We start from the raw sequence: 22399 nt of genomic DNA on the forward strand, positions 1-22399 counted from the left end.
TTTCTTTCATGTGATTAAAAAATTAATGTTTCTTAGAGAATTAAGTGTTTATTCTGTTTAAGCTACTGTTGTTAGTTTTGGTCTCCATTACCTTTACCTCAGTACAATTCCTACCTGTTATATGCTGAACTGAGTCCCTAAAAAGATACACTGAAGTCCTAACCCCTAGTACCTGTGAATGTGGCCTTATCTGAAAATAGGGTATTGGCACATGAAATCACATTAAGATGAGGTCACACTGAATCAGGGTAGGCCCTAATCCAATATGACTGGTGTCCTTATAAGAAGAGACAAAGACACACAGAGATAAGATGGCCACGTGACTACAGAAGCAAAGATTGGAATGATACCTCTAAAGCCAAGGAATGCCAAGGATTGACGGCCACCACCAAAAGCTAGGAAGAGACAAGGAAGATGCTAGAAGAGGCAAGGAAGGATTCCACTGCAGGTTTCAGAGGGAGAGGTGCCCTGCCAACATCTGGATTTCAGACTGCTAGCTTCCAGAACTATGAGACAATAAATTTCTGTTATTTTAACCCACCTAAGTTTGCAGTATTTTGTTAATATACTACCTAACAGAGTCTTAGAAACTCTCTGTCATCCACTGTATTCACCAGACCTCACACCGACTGACTACCACTTCTTCCAGGCTTTGGACCACTTCTTGCAAGGAAAAATAATCAATTCTCAAAAAGCTGTGGAAAATGCCTTTCTTGAGTTCATCGCCACTCTCTCTCCAGGCTTCTTTGCTGCTGGCATAAACAAGTTACTGTTAAGATGGCAAGATTGTGTTAATAGTTTAGGCACATACTTTAATTGTACTGCTTCTTGTTTGAGATAAAATAAACTACACTTTTGATTTGAAATTGGACATTTCAGATTTAATGACCTAATAAGTCTAAATAAGCCACTTGGGTCTAAAAAAAAGTGGTAAGACATGGCTTAGCAGTTGCATGTGGAAAAAAAAATTGTTATGCATTTTAATTTACAGGATGCTCAGAATAAAAATATACTGTGAATATGGATGCCAAGAAAGTTAATGCAACCCTGAATAGACTTAACAGAAATTTACTACCCAGAAAAGGTGGTAGTGACAGGTTTATTCTGCTCTGTACTAGTGGCAGTAGGAACACTTCAAGTACTGCATGCATTTTTGGGCTGGTGACTTTACTGGGATACAAACTCTGAACCAGGATCATTATTCTGAAAGCAGAGCACTAGAGAAACTGCTGAAGGCCTAGGAATATTGGGTCTAGCGGGGAAAGCTCAGGAAGATAGCTACCTTCAAATATCTAAGAGGCTCTCATAAAATGGGCATAGAATAGGTGCTGAACAAGTTCTTACTGAAGGCAGAGACAGAGAGGATCAGGTTAGCTTCCTGTAGTACCATTCAGATGAAGTAGGACCAAGGACGAGCCATGAGAAACAAATTCAGGCCAAATGCAAGTCCTTTCTACCTAATGAAAAATAAAATAAACTTTAAAGGTATATTGAAAGCAGCAACCCAAATGTCCATCAATGGAGGAATGGATAAACACATTGTGGCAAATCTATTCCATGGAATATTATTTGGCCATAAAAAAGAATGAAGTACTGACACATACTACAACACAAATTAACCTCAAAAACGTTATGCTAGATGAAAGAAGCTGGACACAAAAGGTCACGCAATGTATGATTCCATGTATATGAAATATTCAAAATAGGCAAATCCACAGAGACAGAAAACGGGCTAGAAGGAGTAGGGAGTGATTGGCTTAATGGGGTTTTCTTTTGGGGTAATGAAAATGTTCAACAACATTATGAATGTACTAAATGCCACTGCACTGCTCACTTTAAAAAGGTTAATTTTATGTTATGTGAATTTCATCTCAATAAAAAAAGATTAAAAAAGCACACTGAAAAAGAAGGCTAGCACCTGCTTTGTGGTAAGAAAAGCTGTACATAGAATTCAGTAATCTCTCTACATCAAACAAGCACATCAAAATCATAAAGGAGAACGCCAAAAGACCCTTCATGATAAAATCCCATTCTCTACTGGAGAATGGCCAATGACTACATTTTAAGACTTTCCATCCTAGTTCTAAGGTTTTCTTCCTGCATGACTGACTCATGCTTACTGCCTTATGAGACCACAATTATTTTCATGTTTTTGTCTTGTACAGAAACAAGACACTGCCCTAGGTAAGTGTGGCAATATCCTCACCATCCTTAACCTACTCATCAAATCAACAATTTGTTCAGCTACAGCCATTTTGAAATGGAAACACACGTTGATTATAAATTTATTATTTCCCTTCTCCCTAGAAGGACAGAAGTCCTGTAATGGTACACTTTTTCTGTTATAGAAGATTTTAACGTAAGGATAATGTGAGAAATCCTAGGGGTGTCCCAAAGTAGGACTAGAAGTCACTTCACTGGGACAACTTCCTGGGACAGGAGCTGTACAATTTCACTAATTATTTCTACCTTGGCCCAGAGAGTCACATGCAGACGTTTTCTCAGTTCTACATTAAGAATGGAAATGTTAATGAGAAAAAGTTTAATTTGGTTTGAAATCTTAATTCTATAATGAAAGATTAACTTAATAAAAACTAAAGCTTTATTTTTGGTGAATTATGGAATCCCATGTGGGACGATTCCATACACATAAGGCCACATTAAAAAGTCAAAAGTATATCCTTAAAGGAAAGCAATATTGAAATATTCATTGCCTAACTTGGGTAAGTCCTGTCTCTATCACCACTGTGAAAAAGTCACTAAATACTATTTGCTTAGTAACTTAAATACGCATCAAAGTTTTCATTCCCATATTAGAATGCACTTCCCATATAGCACAGATACCCAGAGAATACTTTGTAATAAGCAGCAACTTGTATATTATTAAATTCTCATGAGCCTAAAAAACTTTACTGATACACACACACGCACGCGCGCGCACACACACACACACACACACTTTTTTTAAGTATCTGAAAAGAGACAAGAGACACACCTAAAACCCTGGGAACAAAACTGTCCCAGTCGTCTTCTCATAACTCTGGCAACATAAGCCAGAAGAGCCAGCTTTCATACTCCAAGTCAATTCTGGAAAGTATTCAAGTCAACTGCAACAAAGGACTAAAAGAGAGTAGATTTATTATGTAAGGATGAGACTGGCACATTAAGAGGCTAGCACTTTACCATTAAACTTGAACAATGCAAAGTCCCCACTAGTCTAGTACTAGGAATGTCTGGTATTTTGTCCAAACAAACATTTACAAATGCCTATTTTTGCCCCAGATATCAATTTTATATTATCTACGTAATGTTAAACTAGTTTTACAAATAAGGAAATGTTCAGTTCATTAATATGTCTCTAGCACCTAGCAAAGTGCCTAGGATATAGTAGGTGTTTAATAAGTAATTATTAAATGAAAGCAATGTATGATTACAGCACCAAGAATGTCACCAGAAGAGCATAGTCCTACAAAACAGATACTTTGGAAAATCCTATAGTAATTACAATGATTCTGTCCATTGCACAACTGTTTTGGGAACTTCCCTGGAACTATCTCTGGAAAGATGCATATTTTCCCTCACACTAGAAAAGCCCAGGAACCTCACAAATAGAGTTAAGAAATTCTCCCCTCATGACTAGCAACTCAAAATGGAGTACAGAAGCATCCTGAGCCCTCCCCTGTCAAGACCCCCCCGCCCCCTCATGAGGAATGGCTAAGGACAGTATCACCAACCAGGATGCTTTGAAATCAGTTAGTTCCAGCGGGCCATGTCCTGAGCAGCACTATAACCAGAGGAACTAATTTATGAAAGCTGCTTCCTGGGAAGAGTAGCTGATAGCCTTGGTAAATGCCTGCCTAAAGCGTCACAGTTTTAAGAAGGAAAAAAAACAAGTCACTTTGAAATGCCTGTGTTAGTTGACTCATTAAAAAATGATAAATGATAAAAGACAACCTACTATATTAAACCACTACCAACATCATCAATGTTTATCGGAAGCTCAACAATCTAAGAGCTATACACTTTCCTTTTACCTTCTCTTACCAAGAATGGAATCAAAACTGGCTGACTTTCTAAGAAGTAATTCAATTTTCATTGAACTTAGCTTGATGAGTTAGATATTTAAAAAGTCTAAAAGGCAGCATCAGTCATGAAGCAAGGTGAAGAGCCTACAACTGGATTGATGAGTCACACTAAATATGTACACTTTTGTTCTCTCTTTGCACCTGCTGATGCAAGTCTTGAGATGAGACTGACGTAAAAGGAATTCACTATGACAACTAATTCTCACATTTTCCACGTTTAAAAAAATCTACATTCTACTTTGCTAATTATCAAAGGTATACAAAAAATAAGGTAAGAAATATTTTATGCTTATGCTTATCAAATTCATTAAAAATAAATTAGTGATAATGTCCAAATGCTGGAAAGGCTGTGGTAAAACTGGTATGCTCATAAAGTATTAGTGTATAGTGTAAGTTGGGATAACCCATTAGGAAAACAGTTGGCAATATCAGTCATGATCATATCATACTTGTGCACTGTTGATAAGAATTTATCCTAAAGAAATATTTCCAGTAAAGAAAAAATCATTTAAGCAGGAAAATATTCATCACAAATTTTCCAGTAAACAGATATTGGAAAGTAGGCTAAAATGCCCAAGAGGTATGTTTAAATTTGTGTTTAAAAATCTCAGTGCTGGAAACGAAGTAGCAACACAGAAATAGCCTTGACAAAAGATAAACATCATATAAAAGCATATTTCCATTGTAACTGCAACCCCGTAAAAAACACATATGGATATGCAAAAGGACAAAAGAATACACTGGCAGCTATTTGGAGTTGCCAAATTTTGTGAAACGATGATATATTATCTTAAAATTAAAATAAAAAGCCATTAGAATTTAAAATAAAATATTTTTAGCCAGGCACGCACCCCTGTAGTCCCAGCTACTCAGGAGGCCAAGGCAGGAGGATTGCTTGAGCCCAGGAGTTCAAGGCTGTAGTGTGCTGTGATTGCACCTGTGAATAGTCACTGCACTCCAGCCTGGGCAACACAGCAAGACCTTGTCTCTTTGGGGGGAAAAAAAAAAGAAAGAAAGAAAAAAGAAAATTTTCTAAAACTAGCCTATATAATCAGCCCTTTCCAGTGAAAACATCTGAAGTCAAAATTTGGTTATAGGACCCTGTCTGTGCATTTCAAAAAATAAGTAAATAAATAACAGTTTCCCAGGCTTACCTTCTTTTCACCAAAAACCTTATAAATAAATCTGCAAAGCAAGGCACATTATAACCCTGTACTGGCGGGACAGATTGCACATTATCATATTGCAAGTTCTGAGAAGATCTGCAATAAACTTATTTAACTTTGGCTAGCCCAGCGTTTGCTAAACATACTTGATCATAAAACCCTCTATGCTCAGAAGACCTGCAAACATTCTTCTCACTACAGTTTGGGAAGTGCTGCTTGGGCCGATGATGCTCAAAGGGGGCAACAGAGGGAAGGCATCTTAATTACCAGTGAGGTGTTTCCAGACTCTACCTCCACAGTTGGGAGTCACTAATGATAGCATGTCTAATCCCTCAGGTGTCTGTATTAAGGTACAGAGAAAGCCTGAGAACTACTGATCTATGCAGCTCCTTATAAACAACTTAATCCTACTGAGGGGGAAAAAAAACCCCACAAAATAAACCCCTTAGGGTACAGGTTTGGGAGGTCTTATGGCTCTTACAAAAAGGGTTCTGATCAAGTCCAAAGATGATAGCAGTTTCTAGAAAGGAATGGCATCTTTCGTCTGTAATTATGAAGTGGCAACCAAAGAAATCTGAGTAACCCATATGAGAACTAGTCAGTGTCCCTTTTAGATATAAATATAGTATTGCTCATGACACACACAAAAATAAAGCATATATCTTCTTGAAGTCTGGATATTTAAAAAAATAGTATATACATATGGTAGTAGGGTGTCTCCACAGGCCAAATACCCACTATCTGCTTCCCAGAGTTAAGGGATGGGCAAATAGCCCTCTACCCCCTTCTACATGATTCTTTAGCATATGAGACTTTTACCTCTGGTCTAAGTGTAGCTTTCATGCAGGCTTGGCAAAGAGGGCCATTTCGGGAGAAGTAAAGGGGAAGGTGCCGAGTTCGATTGCGACAGGTTGGCTCCTCGCATATCAACCAGCCCTGGAGAGAAAAAGAAAAAACTTCAGTCTTACCATCACCATAGACAAATACAAATAATAAATCTTTTTTGTTATCAAGATAGACTCATTTTATTCAAACATTCCTTAGCAATTCTGACATAGCTCTCTCCAGTTACCTTCCTTTCCTAACATGTTAATTAGATCTATGCTCCAAACTTAGAAGTTGGGAAACCCATTAAGTTAAAAAAAAAAAAAAACCATGTAAGATGTTATTCCCTTTTCTTAAAAAACACCCTCCCCCACTCACATACATCAAAATCTCCCAATAAAAACTTCTATTACATGCAGAATGTAAACCAATGTGTCTTAGTTCATTAGTAAAGACCATTACCAGAATGTACTACATAGAAATTAATGACCTTCCAAATAGCTGTTGGCTAGTTACTTGAGTTTAAGAGGGTTTCCTTCTCTGTAAAATGGGTACAACAGTATTTACCTTACAGGGTTGTTGTATGATATAATATATTTAAAGCACTTAGAACTATACTTGGTATAAAAGAAACACTTAACAAATGTAAGCAATTATTTCATTTAAAATTAAAACAGATTCTCCTATACATGTTTTCTAGAGGTATAAAACTGGCGACAATGCTTTCAAGGACAACTTCAACTGACCACTATTTTCCAGAAGTTTGAAATAGCCATTGCCCACTTCTCTGTCCTTTAGAACCTTCTTCTCACTCTCTTTCTTCAGTTACTCTCCCTTGCTATTCTTACTTGAATTTTCTCATAGTGATGTGATAACAATATGCATGTCATCTTAAATCAGCATTATGTTTATTATAAAGCACATTGGTTAAACAAGGAAGACAAGACTTCACAAATGCATTAAGCAAAGCTCAGACGTTTACACTAAGACATGCAGGGTCTGTGGGCTTTGGTGCTACATGCACTGCTACACAGGCCTAATAAGCATGAGGCAAATGTAGGGTGAGGTGCTGGGGTATAAAGGTGAACAAGGTATGTTCTCTTGTCTCATGGTGTTCCTTCCTGGGGAGCCGCAGGCAGGGACCTGACTATCTGTAGATCTTGGAGCATTTTGAGATACGGCAACTTCTGAACTAGTCTTGAAGAATGAGTGGAAGTTAGGTGGGTAGACAAGGCAAGAAAGCCAACTGAGGCAGAAAGAACAATGCAAGCCAAAGAAAGGCCAGAAAGAGCTATGCTGTGATATTAAGAAAGGGATCAATAACACATATAACCCCATTTCCTATTTGTAGACTGAGTAACCTGTTGGTCTTTTCCCCCTAGATGAGAGCAGTACATATACGGAGTGTTGCTTCATTATGCTAGGCTGCCACTTAGTAGTGTTTCCATGTGGTATTAATCCAAAGCTGAGGGATGCCCTCACCCACTGCTGTGCTGCTTGACCTCATTCCTCAGAATAGGCTCTTCATGGAAGTAACTACAACCAAACTCAAGGGAAAGCACCAAGAATCAGTTCTAGTTCTGTTTAAGGCTATCACACAAAGGGAAAAGTGCATTGTAGAACTTTTTGACTAAAAAAAAATTATGCTACCTTTAAGAAATATAAAATTCATCTAGTTGATACAGTCACAGTAACCTTCATTCAAAGGCTAAACTATTTTAAAATTCAATTTGAATTGTTCAGGTAGAGGGTCTCAACAAGTCTTTAATGAAATTTCTAATGTATGCCCAGAATTACATTAAATATTGTGGAGAATAGGCACAGGAGCCCCAGGCACAGAGTTTCAGGAAATTACAATCTAGCAAAGCAAGTTCCACACACACAAAGACTAAAAGCAATTCAGTATGGTTTGGCTGTAAGAACCAAGTTGTGTGGTATCAACTACAAATGTTAACCAATACAGAGAAGAGATAGAGACAAACTACTACAACCACAACAAAAGACCATGAACCAGAATGAAGAATCAGTGGTTCTGAGTCACAGGCAACTGTTTATTTCAATTCTTAGGAGCTGTTACCACATTTTCTTGATTTGAAGAGACATTTATAATCACATTTTAATACTTCTGAAACTCAGACGCATTTATAACAGGCATGTACAGTTTTATGACTTATTGATGTTTCCTTCCAAAAAGCTGCTAAGTCAAGAGTGCAGCTCACAATCGGCCCCTTAGAATTAGAGAAACAAGATACACGGTTTAGTCTGTTCTAGGCATGAGGGAAACAGTGGGGAATATTGGAGCTGACAGTAACAATAGGTATTAAATTTTAAAGGTACCCTATAAACACTAAAGGTGAGACTAGTTGTTTCTGGAAGTACCCATTTAGGCATATTAATAAAGAAATCAGTAGAATCCAAGCAAACCATGTATGAAAAATTCAGGACTGGACCACTCCTTTATCATTCATTTGGATTTGTTACACTGTATTTGATATCTGAGGCTTTACACGCTTTGGAATATGTAGTCAATTAATATTGCCAACCATAGCTGTAGCTCATCCAATTCTAAACAAAATTATAAAATAAGCAAGCAGACAGATAACAACTATCATGTTTTGAGACAAGAAATTATTAAGTACCAGAAGACAACCTGGAAGTTAAAATTATTTTTTAATTTTTAAAATATAATATTGAAAAATCTAGAGTTCTTTTTCAGATGTTTTTGAAACTTGATTCCATCAATTTACTACAACTTCATGACTCACTGGGGAGCTGCCAACCAGGGAGATGCTAAGTTGTCATCTCACCTGTTTTTAAAGCAAACACCTAACTCTATCTCTGACAGAGTTACTAACTAAATGTCCTTTCAAATCATATAGAAAACAGATAATATAATTTGTCTAGACTTCCTACCAGTTATAATTAACATTAAAGAGGTCTTTTTGTCTTTGTCACCTCTCTATTCAGTGCTTATTTGGGTTTGTTTGTACTTACTATCTGTTAATCTCCCTTTACAAATGACAACAATAACTAGTGCTATTATGCACGGAAATTAAACATGCTGATAACTGTGTGAAGGGAACTGGGGCTGAAAAAAATATTAGAAACCTGTAACTCTTTATGCCTCTTGTTTTATTTTGATAATTAAGCTTTTGGTCATGGTGTATTTTAAACAAAACTCTTCTATGAAGGAAATAGGCCCTAATCATATTCAATATATGCTTTGCTTCAATTTAATTTTGTCAAGTACATTTTGCTTAACCCTTTGTTCCCCCAACAAATGTTAACCAACTATGCTAAATCTAACTTCCAACAAACATTTGTGTTGTTAAAAATAAATATGCCAGGTTTGGAAATAGTCCATGATGGGGCAAATCTTATATTACAAAATCTCATAGTGAACTTTGCCTCTCAAGGATGATAAAAACAAAGCAAGTGAAAATATTAATATTGTATAAATTCACTTTGAATTATCACTCTCAAAGATAAAACAAAACTTATTTTCATTTCTCATTTTGGGAAATAACATAGAACCTGTACAGCTCAAGGCTACCCTGACAAGCCAATGGAAGAAGAAATTTTTAATAAAAAGTATAGTTCCTTGGAAATCCAACCTATAAAAAGGTTTGGGCTTTAATAAAAACCTCTAGAACCACTTTAACGACTTCTGCCATCCAAATGTCATTTTATTATGTAATGCCACCTGCAAATGTTATAACCAACAGGAATAAGGTCATCAAGTTTTCGATTGCCTAGCTTAAGCACGTTTATAAGTAGAAAGTTCAAAAGAGGTGAAGTCAGCTTGTCCAACAGCAAAACAAACCTTTACCAAAACGTGCCAAGGTCTATCACCTGTTACTTTAATCTCTGCATCACTAATTCCTTAAAATCATTGTGTACAAAATTGTGTCAAATGCTGATTGGTTCTGATTGCTAAATTATATTTCTGAGATCTCAACTAAAATGGCTTCTGTCTGCACATGCTAAAAAGGGATCAATTTCCACTTGTAACTGAGGCGTTCTGGTAGTTGCACCTTAAACACAAACTGTTATTCATTTGTGTACATTTATATTTTTAGAAGGATACACATGCAGAAATCATCCAGATCTGGAAATGTGGAGCATAGGAGGCCTTCAAAAATATTGTTTGAAAAATGAATGAATAAGAGCGATAAAATAAAAATGTGGAGCAAGCTTATAAAAAATAATAAAGAAAGGGTCTAAAAGTCACAGAAGAAAAAAACTCACAGTGGTTTGCAAACTCTTGAGTCAAATGTATGGTGGGTCCTTCTCTCATTCCCAATCGGTGATCAAGTCTGTCCACTGGTCTTTCCTTTATAGTCCCAGTACCAACAACCTCACCCGAGCTCAGATCTCAAAGTTGTTCCACTGTAGTAGCCTCCTCCTTAGTTTCCCTGACTCCATTCTCTCCTCCCACATCCAATGCAGAGTTGCCAAGTCCAGTTTCCCAGGGCTCTCCTCTTCCACCCCCAACTGTATACCTTCCATAGACAATTAAGAACAAACTCTGATCTGGCTTTTAAATCTTTACAACCTCATCCTGTCCCCCCTTTCTAATCATTCTCTTACACAAACTCTTTGGCCCACTGAATTGCTTTTTCTCACTGTACTTACTACATTTTGCCTGTTTTCATCTCCTTGTCATTGCTCATCCTGGAGAATCTCTGCCTAAAATGCCCATTCCTTGAGTATCAGTTCCATTCCTCTTGAAATTTTCCCAACCCACAGGGACTTCTCCCTCTATTCTAACACTAAGCACACACTGCTTTGCCATGTCCCTTAACCATCTTATTTCACCATCTTGTTTTACCTACCTAACTGGATGGCTGGTCCCCCTGGGAAACAACCTACTTTGGATTTGGTAGTGTCCTCTCCAGTATCTAGCACAAAGATTCATACTCAATGAAGAATACAGAATTGAGGTTATAAAAAAACTGCATTTGAGTAGCGTTTCTTCCCTCCCATTTATTAATGGGTAATTTTGTTAAGTCATTGAACCTCTCTCTGAGCTTTAGTTTCCTCATCTGTAAAATAGGAGGTAATAATATTTACTCTGCTAGGGTTATTCAGAAGATCAAATAAAACTCACAAAAATGTTGAGCAGGCCAGGCACAGGGGCTCATATCTGCCTGTAAGCTCAGTACTTTGGGAGTCCAAGACTGGAGGATCACTTGGGGCCAGGAGTTTTGAGACCAGACTAGGCAACATAGCGAGACGCCATCTCTCTAACATATATATATATATATATATATATATATATATGTATATATGTGTATATATATATTTATATATTAGCCAGGCATGGTGGTGCACACCTGTAGTCCTAGCTACTTGGAAAGCTGAGGTGGGAGGATCTCTTGAGCCCAGGAGTTTGAGGTTTCAATGAGCTATGAATGCGCCACTGTACACTCCAGCCTGAGTGACAGAGTGAGAACCCTGTCTCTAAAGAAAAAAAAAGTTGATCAAATGTAAGATATTGTATTATCCTACACATGCCTCCAGTATTGGGGAACATTACTACTGAGCTACAGCTGACAATGCACTATTAAAAATGCACTAATTTAACCAGGAAAAAGCCTGGTCAGCTTCCACCTGGTGTTACTACAAAATGAAGAAGTACAATGATGGATAAATAACAAGATTAGGTGGCACTGCTTCTCAATTTGATTGCAAAATATTGTAACTATATAGTCAACATAAGCAAAATCTTCATGTGTTTTTCCTGATAAAACTATGCTTTATTTGAAGTTATAGATGGCAGAACAGGTGATGGGGAAGAGGAAGTGGTCTGTTTTATTTTGTGATTCACAGAGATTTTCAAGAGAAAAAACAGTCCTGCACTGACGTATGATTTAGTTTAAATTGTAATGGCTCTCCAGGAGTGCGGGGACAGGGTCACAGGGTGAGGTCTGCCAGCATGCATGCTCTTTCACAGCTCATCATATCATTACTAGTTTTCATTAATGGCCATTAACCAACCCTCTCCCCAAACTATATGCACTTTGAGAAAATCAGACTCTCTCTTCACCCAAAACCATTTATAAATGTTCTGGGGTTCCCTTGTAGGCACATTTTTCTGTCATAGAATTATCCCCAGTGTAAAAAAAAAAAAATGGGTCTTCTTATAGATAGTGCACAGTATGGGCCCACAGCTGCTTCTGAAGAATGACATGTTGTGATTTGGAATTTCCAGAAATATCAAAAAACAAATTGCTTTCTGACCCACATTTACACCCAAAACTGGGAGAAAATTTCCCTAAGATCTCCAGGGGAAGTTTTAACGGGAACATAATTTAGCTTTTAAAGTTAAAGCTTCTACACTGCAGCATGCTGGCATGTCAAAGAGTGATTATTAAGTCCCAGAGAGGTGCCAGGGTAGGAGATGAAAGAGCAAATCAGGAGAAATAAATATATAAACTAACTATTCACCAAAGTTAATACAAAAATATTTTGAACAAAATTATCAAACAAAAGTGGAAAGTGCCTCATCGGTCAATGTAAGAATTTTAAATATTATTAAAATTGATTTTTTTAAGTAAGACATCTCTTTAAATGAACAGTCATATGTCATTTCATCCAAGTTATTTGAAACTTATTGATCTTATCATTTGTACAACGACCAGACTCTGCCATCAGTTTGCTGAAAGGATAATGGAGCACTCCCAAACTGTTATGATAGGTTAGATGCAAACAGTGGTCCTCATTTAAACACATAGAATAGCACTATAAGTGGACAAATTCCAACCTCAGCAATTGTATATTACATGATAAATTAGCAACTTGGTCTGCTTGGCCTCACATCAAATCCAATACCAGAGCCTTGTTATTTTAATTTACAATCAGAGCTTGAGCATCAGAAGATATATCAGAAGAGGTACATTAAAGAGCCCCATGCGAGCCATCTTCTCTTGCTATACTGTGAGCACAGAAAGCCAACAATTACCAGCAATTGTATTTTACCACTGCAGGACAATACTAGAACAGTTAAAATTGTCTCCATGCAAGCAACCAGGGAAAATACACTTAAAATGACTTTATATGGAAAATTACATTTTTGGGGGAAAAAAGTTCAATGGAGGACATGTATCTTTCCGTATGGGCAGCTAAAAACCTCTCTTAGTATATTCAAGCCTATTCTGTAAAATACTCTCCCTATTCATCCAACTCAAAAGCAAGCTACATTCTTAGGCTATAATAGGTCACAACTAAGTACACAGTACCTTGCTTCAGGAATAATTTTGCTTTGTCTGTCAACTGTCAACAAAGCACAAAGAGCTCAGGCAACCTAGCCATGTACTGTGGATGTTAGAGATCTAACAAAATACAAATAACAAGAACACAAGATTTCATAGCCACCCTGATTTCACTTTATATAAGAAACTGAAAGCATTTTCCTCTCCACATTCTATTAATCTCTATTATATTACAAATCTTTTCATAAAAGACTTTTTTCCCTATGTGAAGCTACAAGTGACTTGGGGATGTAATATTCCAATTGCAATGAATGCCCGACTTTCCAACATGAATAGTAATAAATGGATGTGTCAGTTAAGGCATATAGTCATTTCAATAAGGGAAAGGAGGAAAGAATCAAACAGAATGAGATGGTAAAATGGCTGATCTAGTGCTTATAGTAATATTTTAGTGATGAGGCCTCTAAGAAAAATTGTTCATTACTTCCATCACTGTTCCTGCCTCTCAAGTCTTCACTCTTGAAAAAACCCCACCTTAGCTATATATACAGAATAATGAATAAACATCAAAAGTAAACTCAAGGATTGAAGATACTCTTGGTTCTAAATAAATAAATAAATAAATAAAAATAGTAAGCTCAAAGCTTAGTTTCATCACTATGTGCATAGAAAAAAAAAAAAAGACTGGAAGGAAATACTCTAAAATGCCATCACAGGTTATCTCCAGGTGGTTTTTTCCTTCTGTTTCTGCATTTTCTGAATTTTCTACAAGTTTTTTTTTAATAATCAGAAATGTGTTATTAATAAGGGAAGACAAAGTTTTGCCAAGAGCTTTCAATATAAACGAAATAACTTATGCAGCCGAAAAATATTCTGAGCTATATCATGTGTTTGGTTGCTGTCAAGATAAATCTTCAGGGAAGGTGCTTTTGGAAAAAAAGGCCCATGAAAAAATTAGTTTGTTCTTAAAAAATTTTTCTTACTAAATCTAAAATTTCAAAAATAGGTCAATTCAATCACATAAGCAGTTCTCAAGGAGAAAATGGCAGGGCATGTATTAGTAGTATTAGAATTATTTATTAAATTAAGCCACTCAATAAAATGTACACAGTCTTTTCTGGAATATGATCTGAATACTTTTCTTTATGATGGTGGGTCTCTGAAGGTAGGTAATAAATCAATTTTAAAGAGAGGTGCCTTGTTCCCCACGCCCTCTCCCTTGCCTTTATTCACTGTGCACACAGATCAACTCAGATGTCCCGGGGTAAGAATCAAATAAAAAAAAATTTAATCAGGAGGGCATGCCTAGAACCTTTTTACCAGAAGAGTTTTTCTTTGCTCAAATCTAGCTAAAAGTAATTTTTATTGTTTGTTTGTGGCTAGTAATTATTGGTATGGTTTCATGTGATATGCCTTCTGGTAGCAAACAAGAAATGTGAAAACTGAACTATTTCTACAATTGCCTCAAAGGACATCTTAAAATCAGAATGGAGTTCAAACCATCACCAGGCAATGTTTGTTCATTTAACTTTAATTATTTTCTCCTTGAGAATGGTACTAATGAAACTGAATATCTTTCATGGTTTCGAAGAGCCTGTTTGAATAGTCTGTAAACAGAACTAAGGGTAGACAAGAGATCTGGCTGAGCCAGGGGGTTGCTAGGTGATGTAGAATGTAAACCCACAAACTTGTTAAGGTTTGCTTTGCTTTCATGCCACTTTCACACACTCTCAAAAGTTTTGAGAATTGATTTTTCAGGTGGCCATTAAAAAGAACCCCCTCCCTCCAAAATTCACTCCCCGAAGATGGTGTGCCAGATTCAGAAGAGACAAAATCTATCTGACCTTTGGCCGCAATGGGAAACTTTTGGTTTTACATGAGCATAGGATTATATATTTTCAGAGTGCTCACAATTTAAGAAACCAATGCAAGGTGGATTTTAACATTTCAAAAAGATACTTCTAATCTCTTTTCTAACTTTAAATAAAATTAAAATTTCTTTTCAAAAAAAAATTAACATTTTTTGGGGGACATTTGGGGCACAAAACCCAAAGCCCCGTGACAAATGCCTCATCATCATGACAAACCTTTTGGTTTAGCCACTCTTGTCTTCTCTCTTCTGGCCTGCACCAACTCTGCCTGTGAGGCTTCTCCCTCTGAACCCTCCCCCAGCCTCCTTTTTAAGTAGCTGATCAGAGATTGTCCAGTAAGAGCACTTTATTAGATCATCAGCCAGAGGGGTTCACAAGTACTGAGAGCAATGGGCTCAAATGCGGCACATCAGTTTTAATAGACCAGGGGCTACTAGTAAACTGCAGATACTGCTGAGAACTTTCCATGCACTGAACTCTTGAAAAAGCACCGTCTCTCCAGCTTAAATGCAGCTGCCTCTTTCAATGCCGCAAATGGGTAAATTTGACAAAAAAGCCACCATTAAGACTACATGAAAGGCTCAAGACAACATCCTTTCAATGCTTTGTACTTCAGTAATCAGATGTACTTACTCACCCCCTCCCCCAAACCCGATCAAGAACTATTTCTGAATGGTAGGAAATAATTCCACTTTGTACATCTTTTAGTTAATCAAGACTTTCTATTCAGCAATTTGACCTTTTGTTCAAAACAGGATTATCAGTTTTTTCGCCAGTTACCAAGGGCGACTCGCATGGTGAACATAATTGCAATAATTTGCAAAACACCATGGCAACCCACATTACAACTAGGTAAATACTGGGCTTTTGTGCTACATTGTTATTTTCAGAGATGCTGAAGTCAAAGAACGAATGACAAATGAACACAAAATTTATATTTGCTTTGTCTCAAAAGAGAAGAAAATTGATAACAAGAATTGAGGGGAAACCGGCTACAGCTGTAATTTCTAACTTGATTAATTAGGATGGTAACAGTCCTTAACAGTATATTCAACAAACAGCCCTGACTTCGTCTCTCCACCCACCTCTCTCTATACCACTACCACTATATCTCCCCCACCCCAGACAAATTTTTTCAGCTTGGAGAACAAACATCCCCCATTTGCTCTTTTCTTCAACTTAATGGAATCCTTAATTGCAGAATATTGTTCTCCTGCTCTTCACGGCAATGGAAACGAGAAAAAAGAGGAGAGTGCCAGGGCAGACAGGGAGCTACAGTCATTTTTTTTCCTGCCTCTTTTGGACACCCCAGGCCCAATGATGAGATGGCATTTTCCTGGTATCAGCAGCTGTTTCATAGCAGACAATAAGGTAAAAACTATTTAGCTTTAGCTTTGCAGAAAAGCACTTCTTTCCTCTTGGCAACACAAGGTAAGTAAGTCTACACGCCGAGATGAAGTTTCATAAATTTAAATGCCAGAACATAAGATGAGAAAATAATGACAATAAAAAACATACATTTTTCTTGTAAAGAAATATTAATTGTGGTACTGTCCAAAAGCTGTTGAAATGCATGTGTTTACTATTTGAGGAAGATGTTCAATAAGATCACCAATGTGCTGAAAACCACTTTACACTCAAACAGATCCCAAGTCACCAAACAATCTAAAAATATAAACTGAGTACTCAGAAATTAACACAAAAATCAAAATCATATTTTTAGTAAACACAGTCTCAAAAATATTATAGTCTTTTCAATAATAAATATGATGATTAGAAAAGTTATATCAGAATTTTTTACTCAGGTATGAAAGGCAGACTCTATTTTATAGTGAAGGAGTTTTTTTCTAAGAGGAACAAATTTTGCTGTAATGCCTAGCTTTTGGAAATTATCAAAACTGCAAAATGGAGTATTTTGGGATGAGAAAAGAAAAATACACACAGAAAGGGCTTGCAGAAGTTATTCTGCCAAGATCTCGAGAGATAAGCACTCCAGATGCATTCTGAACACAGCCCAGCCTGCTTCCCTTCATCTGCCTCATAACAAGGAAGAGCAAAAGGAGAGTCCCTGAAATGATCTGCATATTTCCCCTAACTTTTGAAAAATCAAATGAACCTGATACTATGGGTCCATTCTTATTTTGTCAGGGCTAAAGATTCCCAGACAGATCTCTAAGATTCAGCTTAGACAAATCACAATATAACATTTTTCAGAATATGCCTCTGAAATTATAGATACTGTTATTTCTCTCAAAGAGTAGAAATCAAAAGGATGTGATACATTAACTCCTTATCAGTCAGTGACAACCTCTTTATACTTTGAAAATATACACTTTTCTGGCGTAGTTCATTCCAAATTTACCATACCCATATTAAGTGTATGCCTGTCGAAGTCTAAATGTTAAGAGGAAATGTGTCCTTTAATGCCAAATGATAAAGGGTTGAACAAGCCTTTAGACTTTTTGATCAAACAGAATTGATGACAGATCATAAAGAGGGCCTAAAATCCTCGTGACACTTGAACTTCTTTAAGAAACCTTTATATATATTTTATAATCTACCTAGAATTTCTTCACTTAAAATATTTTACCTAGTATACTTGCCCCCACCACCCTTCTGTGGCTTCTGTTCCAGTGAGGTTTTTTTTTTCTTTTCTCTTGGTTTTTGGGTTTTTTTCCCTTTCCCTTTTTTTTTTTTGTGTGTGTGGGGGGGCAATTGGCTGGGATGCTTCTTGACATCTATTTGTTTAGAAAGGCTCACCTACAAGTGATTGCAATGTCCAATTTCCTATAATGTTAATAAATTACCCAGATCGCTAAATCAAGAATGGCAATCGCATAGCGCATAGCGGGCATATTGCAATTCCATCTCCAACTCTGTCTCCTTGGCCACCTAGGATGGAAGCTGACACTCAATACAAAACCCATCTGCTATCCCTGCCCCAAATCCTTCTTGCTCTAGAATTTGTAACTCTGGCTGCACACTGGGATCACCAGGGGAGCTTTACAATTCAGATGGCTGGGTGCCACCCCCAGAGTTTCCGATTCAGTTAGGTCTTGGGTGGGGCCCGAAAATTTGCACCTCTAACTTAAAGTTCTTAGGTGATACTACAGCTGCTGGTTTGGGGATGTCACTTTGAGAACTACCAGTCTGTGATACAGAATGGGCACTGGGATTTTTAAAAGTTCCCCCAAGTGATTCTCACGTGCAGCTAAGGTTGAGAACCACCACTCTGCATGGTTCTCATTCTCTCTCGTTTAAAGAGAACTACTCGTTACTATCTTCTGAACAATGAACTTTATAAACAGAATTGTACTCAAAAATCACTGCCTCAACTCTTTCTCATTTAATATTTACTCTTTCTTTAGGTACTGTTTATGTGGTTCACTCTTTTACTCTTCTTCCAAGTTTTCCATGCAGCAATAGAATTATCAAAGTCTCAAATCTGACTTAATTCTATTAAAGAACTAGACAATTCCTAAATGGTTTACATCATCTATGTAGCTTAGTAACATTCTTCCTTTAAACAAATAAACCACCTCACTCTAGCAATAATAATATAGTCCTTAAAATATGAAATATGCTTCACTTAGAATCAGAGAATTTTTTTTTTTTTTGAGACAAAGTCTCATTCTGCTGCCTGGGATAGAGTGCCGTGGCATCAGCCTAGCTCACAGCTCCTGTGAGCTCAACCTCAACTCCTGGGCTCAAGCGATCCTCCTGCTTCAGCCTCCAGATTAGGTGGGACTACAGGTGAGCACCAGCACGTCTGGCTAATTTTTTCTATTTTTAGTTGCCTGGCTAATTTTTTTTCTATTTTTTAGTAGAGATGGGATCTCGCTTTTGCTCAGGCTGGTCTAGAACTCCTGACCTAAAGTGATCCTCCCACCTCGGCCTCCCAGAGTGCTAGGATTAGAGGCGTGAGCCACCGTGCCCGGCCAGAATCAGAGTATTTTAGGAGTGCTGGTGAAAAGAGTATCTGTGGAAAGCAACCACAATTATATTTTTGACTTTGACAAGTAATATGAAATAATATATTTAACCCTAAGTTTTAAAGTTGGAAGGGACTTTTGAGCTCTAGTCTAATTCTTTATATTATATCTGAGAAAAAGGAGAACTAGGAAAAAGTAAATTCCTTGTACGCTGTCACACAATGTGTAGACTAAAATTCTAGTCCAGTGCTCTTTACACTCTACACCAGGCTGCTTAACACATGAGCTGGTATGTATGTGGCTTCTGAGCACTTGAAATATGACTAGTCCAAATTGAGATGTGTTGCAAGTGTAAAATATACAGCAAATTTCAAAGACTTAGAACAAAAAAAAGAATATAAAATAGTTTAATGGTATTTTTTATATTCATACTCATTACAGAATGAAATACCATTTTGGGTATATTGAGTTAAGTAAAATTTATTCTTTTATTATGAATAAATATCTCTCCCTTGTTTTTTAGAAATACAAATGGAAGTGTATCATATATACTGTTCTAAATCCTCCTTTTTCACTTAAAAGTAGAGGAAATTATACCCTATCAGTTCATAAAGATCTGCAATATTCTTTTTAATGGCTGCACAAAATTCTATATGATTGTAATAATTTAATGAATCATCTTCTGATCAACAGTTAGGTTGTCTTCAGTCTCTTACTATTACCAATAATGCTGCAAGGAATAAATATCTTCACACAATACCTTTGATCATCTGTAGGGACTATATTGTCTGTAAGGAGAGATACCCAAATTAGAATTGCTGAGTAAAATGGTTATGTTCATTTAAAATCTTGTCAGATGTCGCTAAATTGCCGTCCAAAGGGTGTATCATTTTCCATGCCCACCAACAGTGTATGAGAATGCTCCTTCCCCCACACCGTTTACTACACTATGTATTATCTAAATTTTGGATCTCTGTCATTCTGATAGGTGAAAAATGGTACTCATTTGGACTTCTGAAATTAAGAGTGAGCTTGAACATCTTTACCTATGTTTATAAACCATTTACATTTCTTTCTCTGTGAGTTGCCTGTTGCCTGTTCCTGTCCTGTATCCATTTTTCTACTAGGCTGTGGGTCTTTTTATCCTTGATCTACAAGAGTGCTTTTTATGTGAAGGAAATTAGCCCCTATTTCTTACATGGGTTGCAAACATTTTCCCCAGTTTATCATTTCTCTTTTGATTTTATGGTATGTATATATGCATGTATGTATGTGCACATATTTATTTGCCCTACAGAAATTTTTATTTTTAAATTTGTATCTGGGAGGCTGAGGTGGTAGGATCACTTGAGCTCAGGAGTTCGAGACCAGCCTGAGTAAGAGCAAGACCCCTTCTCTATTAAAAATAGAAAAACTTGGTCGGGCGTGGTGTCAAGCACCTGTAGTCCCAGCTATTCAGGAGGCTGAGGCAGGAGGATCACTTGAGCCTAGGAGTTTGAGGTTGCTGTGAGCTAGGCTGACACCACGACACTCTACTCGGGGCAACAGAGTGAGACTGTGTCCAAAAAAAAAAGAAAAAAAAAGAAAAAAAAAACCCAAAACTATAGTTAAATATATTGATATATTCCTTTTTGGATTCTGAATTTTGTGTTGTTTCAAAAAGTCTTCCCATATAGGAGGAGCACAGAGGATTTTTAGGGCAGTGAAACTACTCTGTACGATACCATAACAGTACCTGTTATTATACATTTCTCCAAACTTATAAAATATACGACACCAAGAGTGAACCCTAATGTAACCTATGGATTCTGGGTCATAATGATATGTCAATGTAGGCTCATCAGTTTTAACAAATAAACCAATCTGGTGGATGTTGATAATGAGGGCAGGCTGCGCATGTGTAGGACGGGGGTATATGGGAAATCTCTGCACCTTATTCTCAATTTTGCTGTAAACCTAAAAGTGCTCTAAAAAATGAAGTCTATTATGCCAACTCCACAATTATTAAAAATACCTGTCACTTTTATAGTTTCATATTCTAAGTTTTTGATCCATCTGGAATTTTAGTGTAAGGAGTAAGGAAAAAATTCAACTGTATTTTTTTCCAGATGATTATTACCTACTGATATGAACAACCTCTTTTTAAAAAATGCCAAATGCAACTTTGGGTCTATTTCTGGACTTTCCATATTGGGTCCATTAAAAATCACCAAATATTTTTGTACCAAAATACTTTATACTCTAAACTCCTAAAAATTATAAAAACTGATAGGACTGGTAGGTCATTCTCTTTGTCAGAATTTCCCTATGATTTTTTTTTAATTTAGGAAGCTTTAAACTTATGGATAAACTTAGAGAACTGACAATCCTAAAATTTTGAGCAGTTCTGGCCCAAAATGTATACTTTTCCATTTACTCAAATTTTCTAGGTCCCTCAGTAGCATTTTAAAGTTTTCTTCATATATATCCAGCATGTTTCTTATAAAGTTTATTCCTAAGTATTTCATCTTTTTAGCTGTTACTGTAAATAGGATTTAGTTCTTTCACTATATTTTCTAACTGGTTGTTGTGTGTATAGTCCATGGCTACTGATTTTTTAATATTCGTGACATATTAGTAACCTTATTAAATTATTTTTGTCTGTGATAGTTTTTTTGGTTGATTTCATTGAGTTTTACAGGTTTATAATGATGTGTAAATATTGATAATTCCCCTCTTCTCCTTCCAATTTTTGTATATTTCTTCTTTTCTAATTATAATGTCTAATACTTTCAAAACATGATATTTATCAACATTTCCACCGGCCTCCCCTGTAGCAGATTTCTCAAGAATCTAGGGCTTTGGACCCAAAAACTAAGCCACTCAGGTATCTCTGCAACTAAAAAAAAGTAATTTTATTAAAATCATTACAGATTCTGTGGAGATCTTTGTCTCAGAGTGGCTAAAATCAACTTTGGGGCTGAATTCAGTTTAAAGATATTAAATGGTTGACTAAATACTAAAATAGCTCCTTTCATATTTGGGGAATTAGTCTTCTTAAAAGCTCCCTTCCCTCACATAAGTCTTATTTAAATTAAACCTTATTATTCAATCATTTCTCCTGGCTCTGTCTCTAGAAAACACAACTTGACATGGGACAGATCTCAATTTTGAGGGCCTCAGTCTCTTCTCACATAAATAACCGTATTGCACTAGGCTAGATGGTTGTAAGGTCTGCTCAAGCACAAGAATTCTCTAATTCTATGACATAATTTTTTAAAGAAATGAACATGAGGTTCTCCATAAGCCTTAACAACTTATCTGCAA

At 36.6% G+C, this 22399-nt stretch overlaps 1 protein-coding gene across 3 annotated transcripts in view; it reads right to left on the reverse strand.

Moving 5' to 3' along the window:
- Positions 1 to 22399, reverse strand: part of POLA1 (DNA polymerase alpha 1, catalytic subunit) — a 280021-nt gene that overhangs the window by 87658 nt on the left and 169964 nt on the right. For all 3 annotated transcript variants that reach the window (XM_069464422.1, XM_069464423.1, XM_069464421.1), the window contains one exon: positions 6071 to 6187. In XM_069464422.1, coding sequence (XP_069320523.1) covers positions 6071 to 6187 — 117 coding nt within the window. The remainder of the gene's footprint in view (positions 1 to 6070; positions 6188 to 22399) is intronic.

The sequence above is a fragment of the Eulemur rufifrons genome, chromosome 30, assembly GCF_041146395.1.
Source record: "Eulemur rufifrons isolate Redbay chromosome 30, OSU_ERuf_1, whole genome shotgun sequence".
In the NCBI taxonomy this organism is placed as follows: Eukaryota; Metazoa; Chordata; class Mammalia; order Primates; family Lemuridae; genus Eulemur; species Eulemur rufifrons.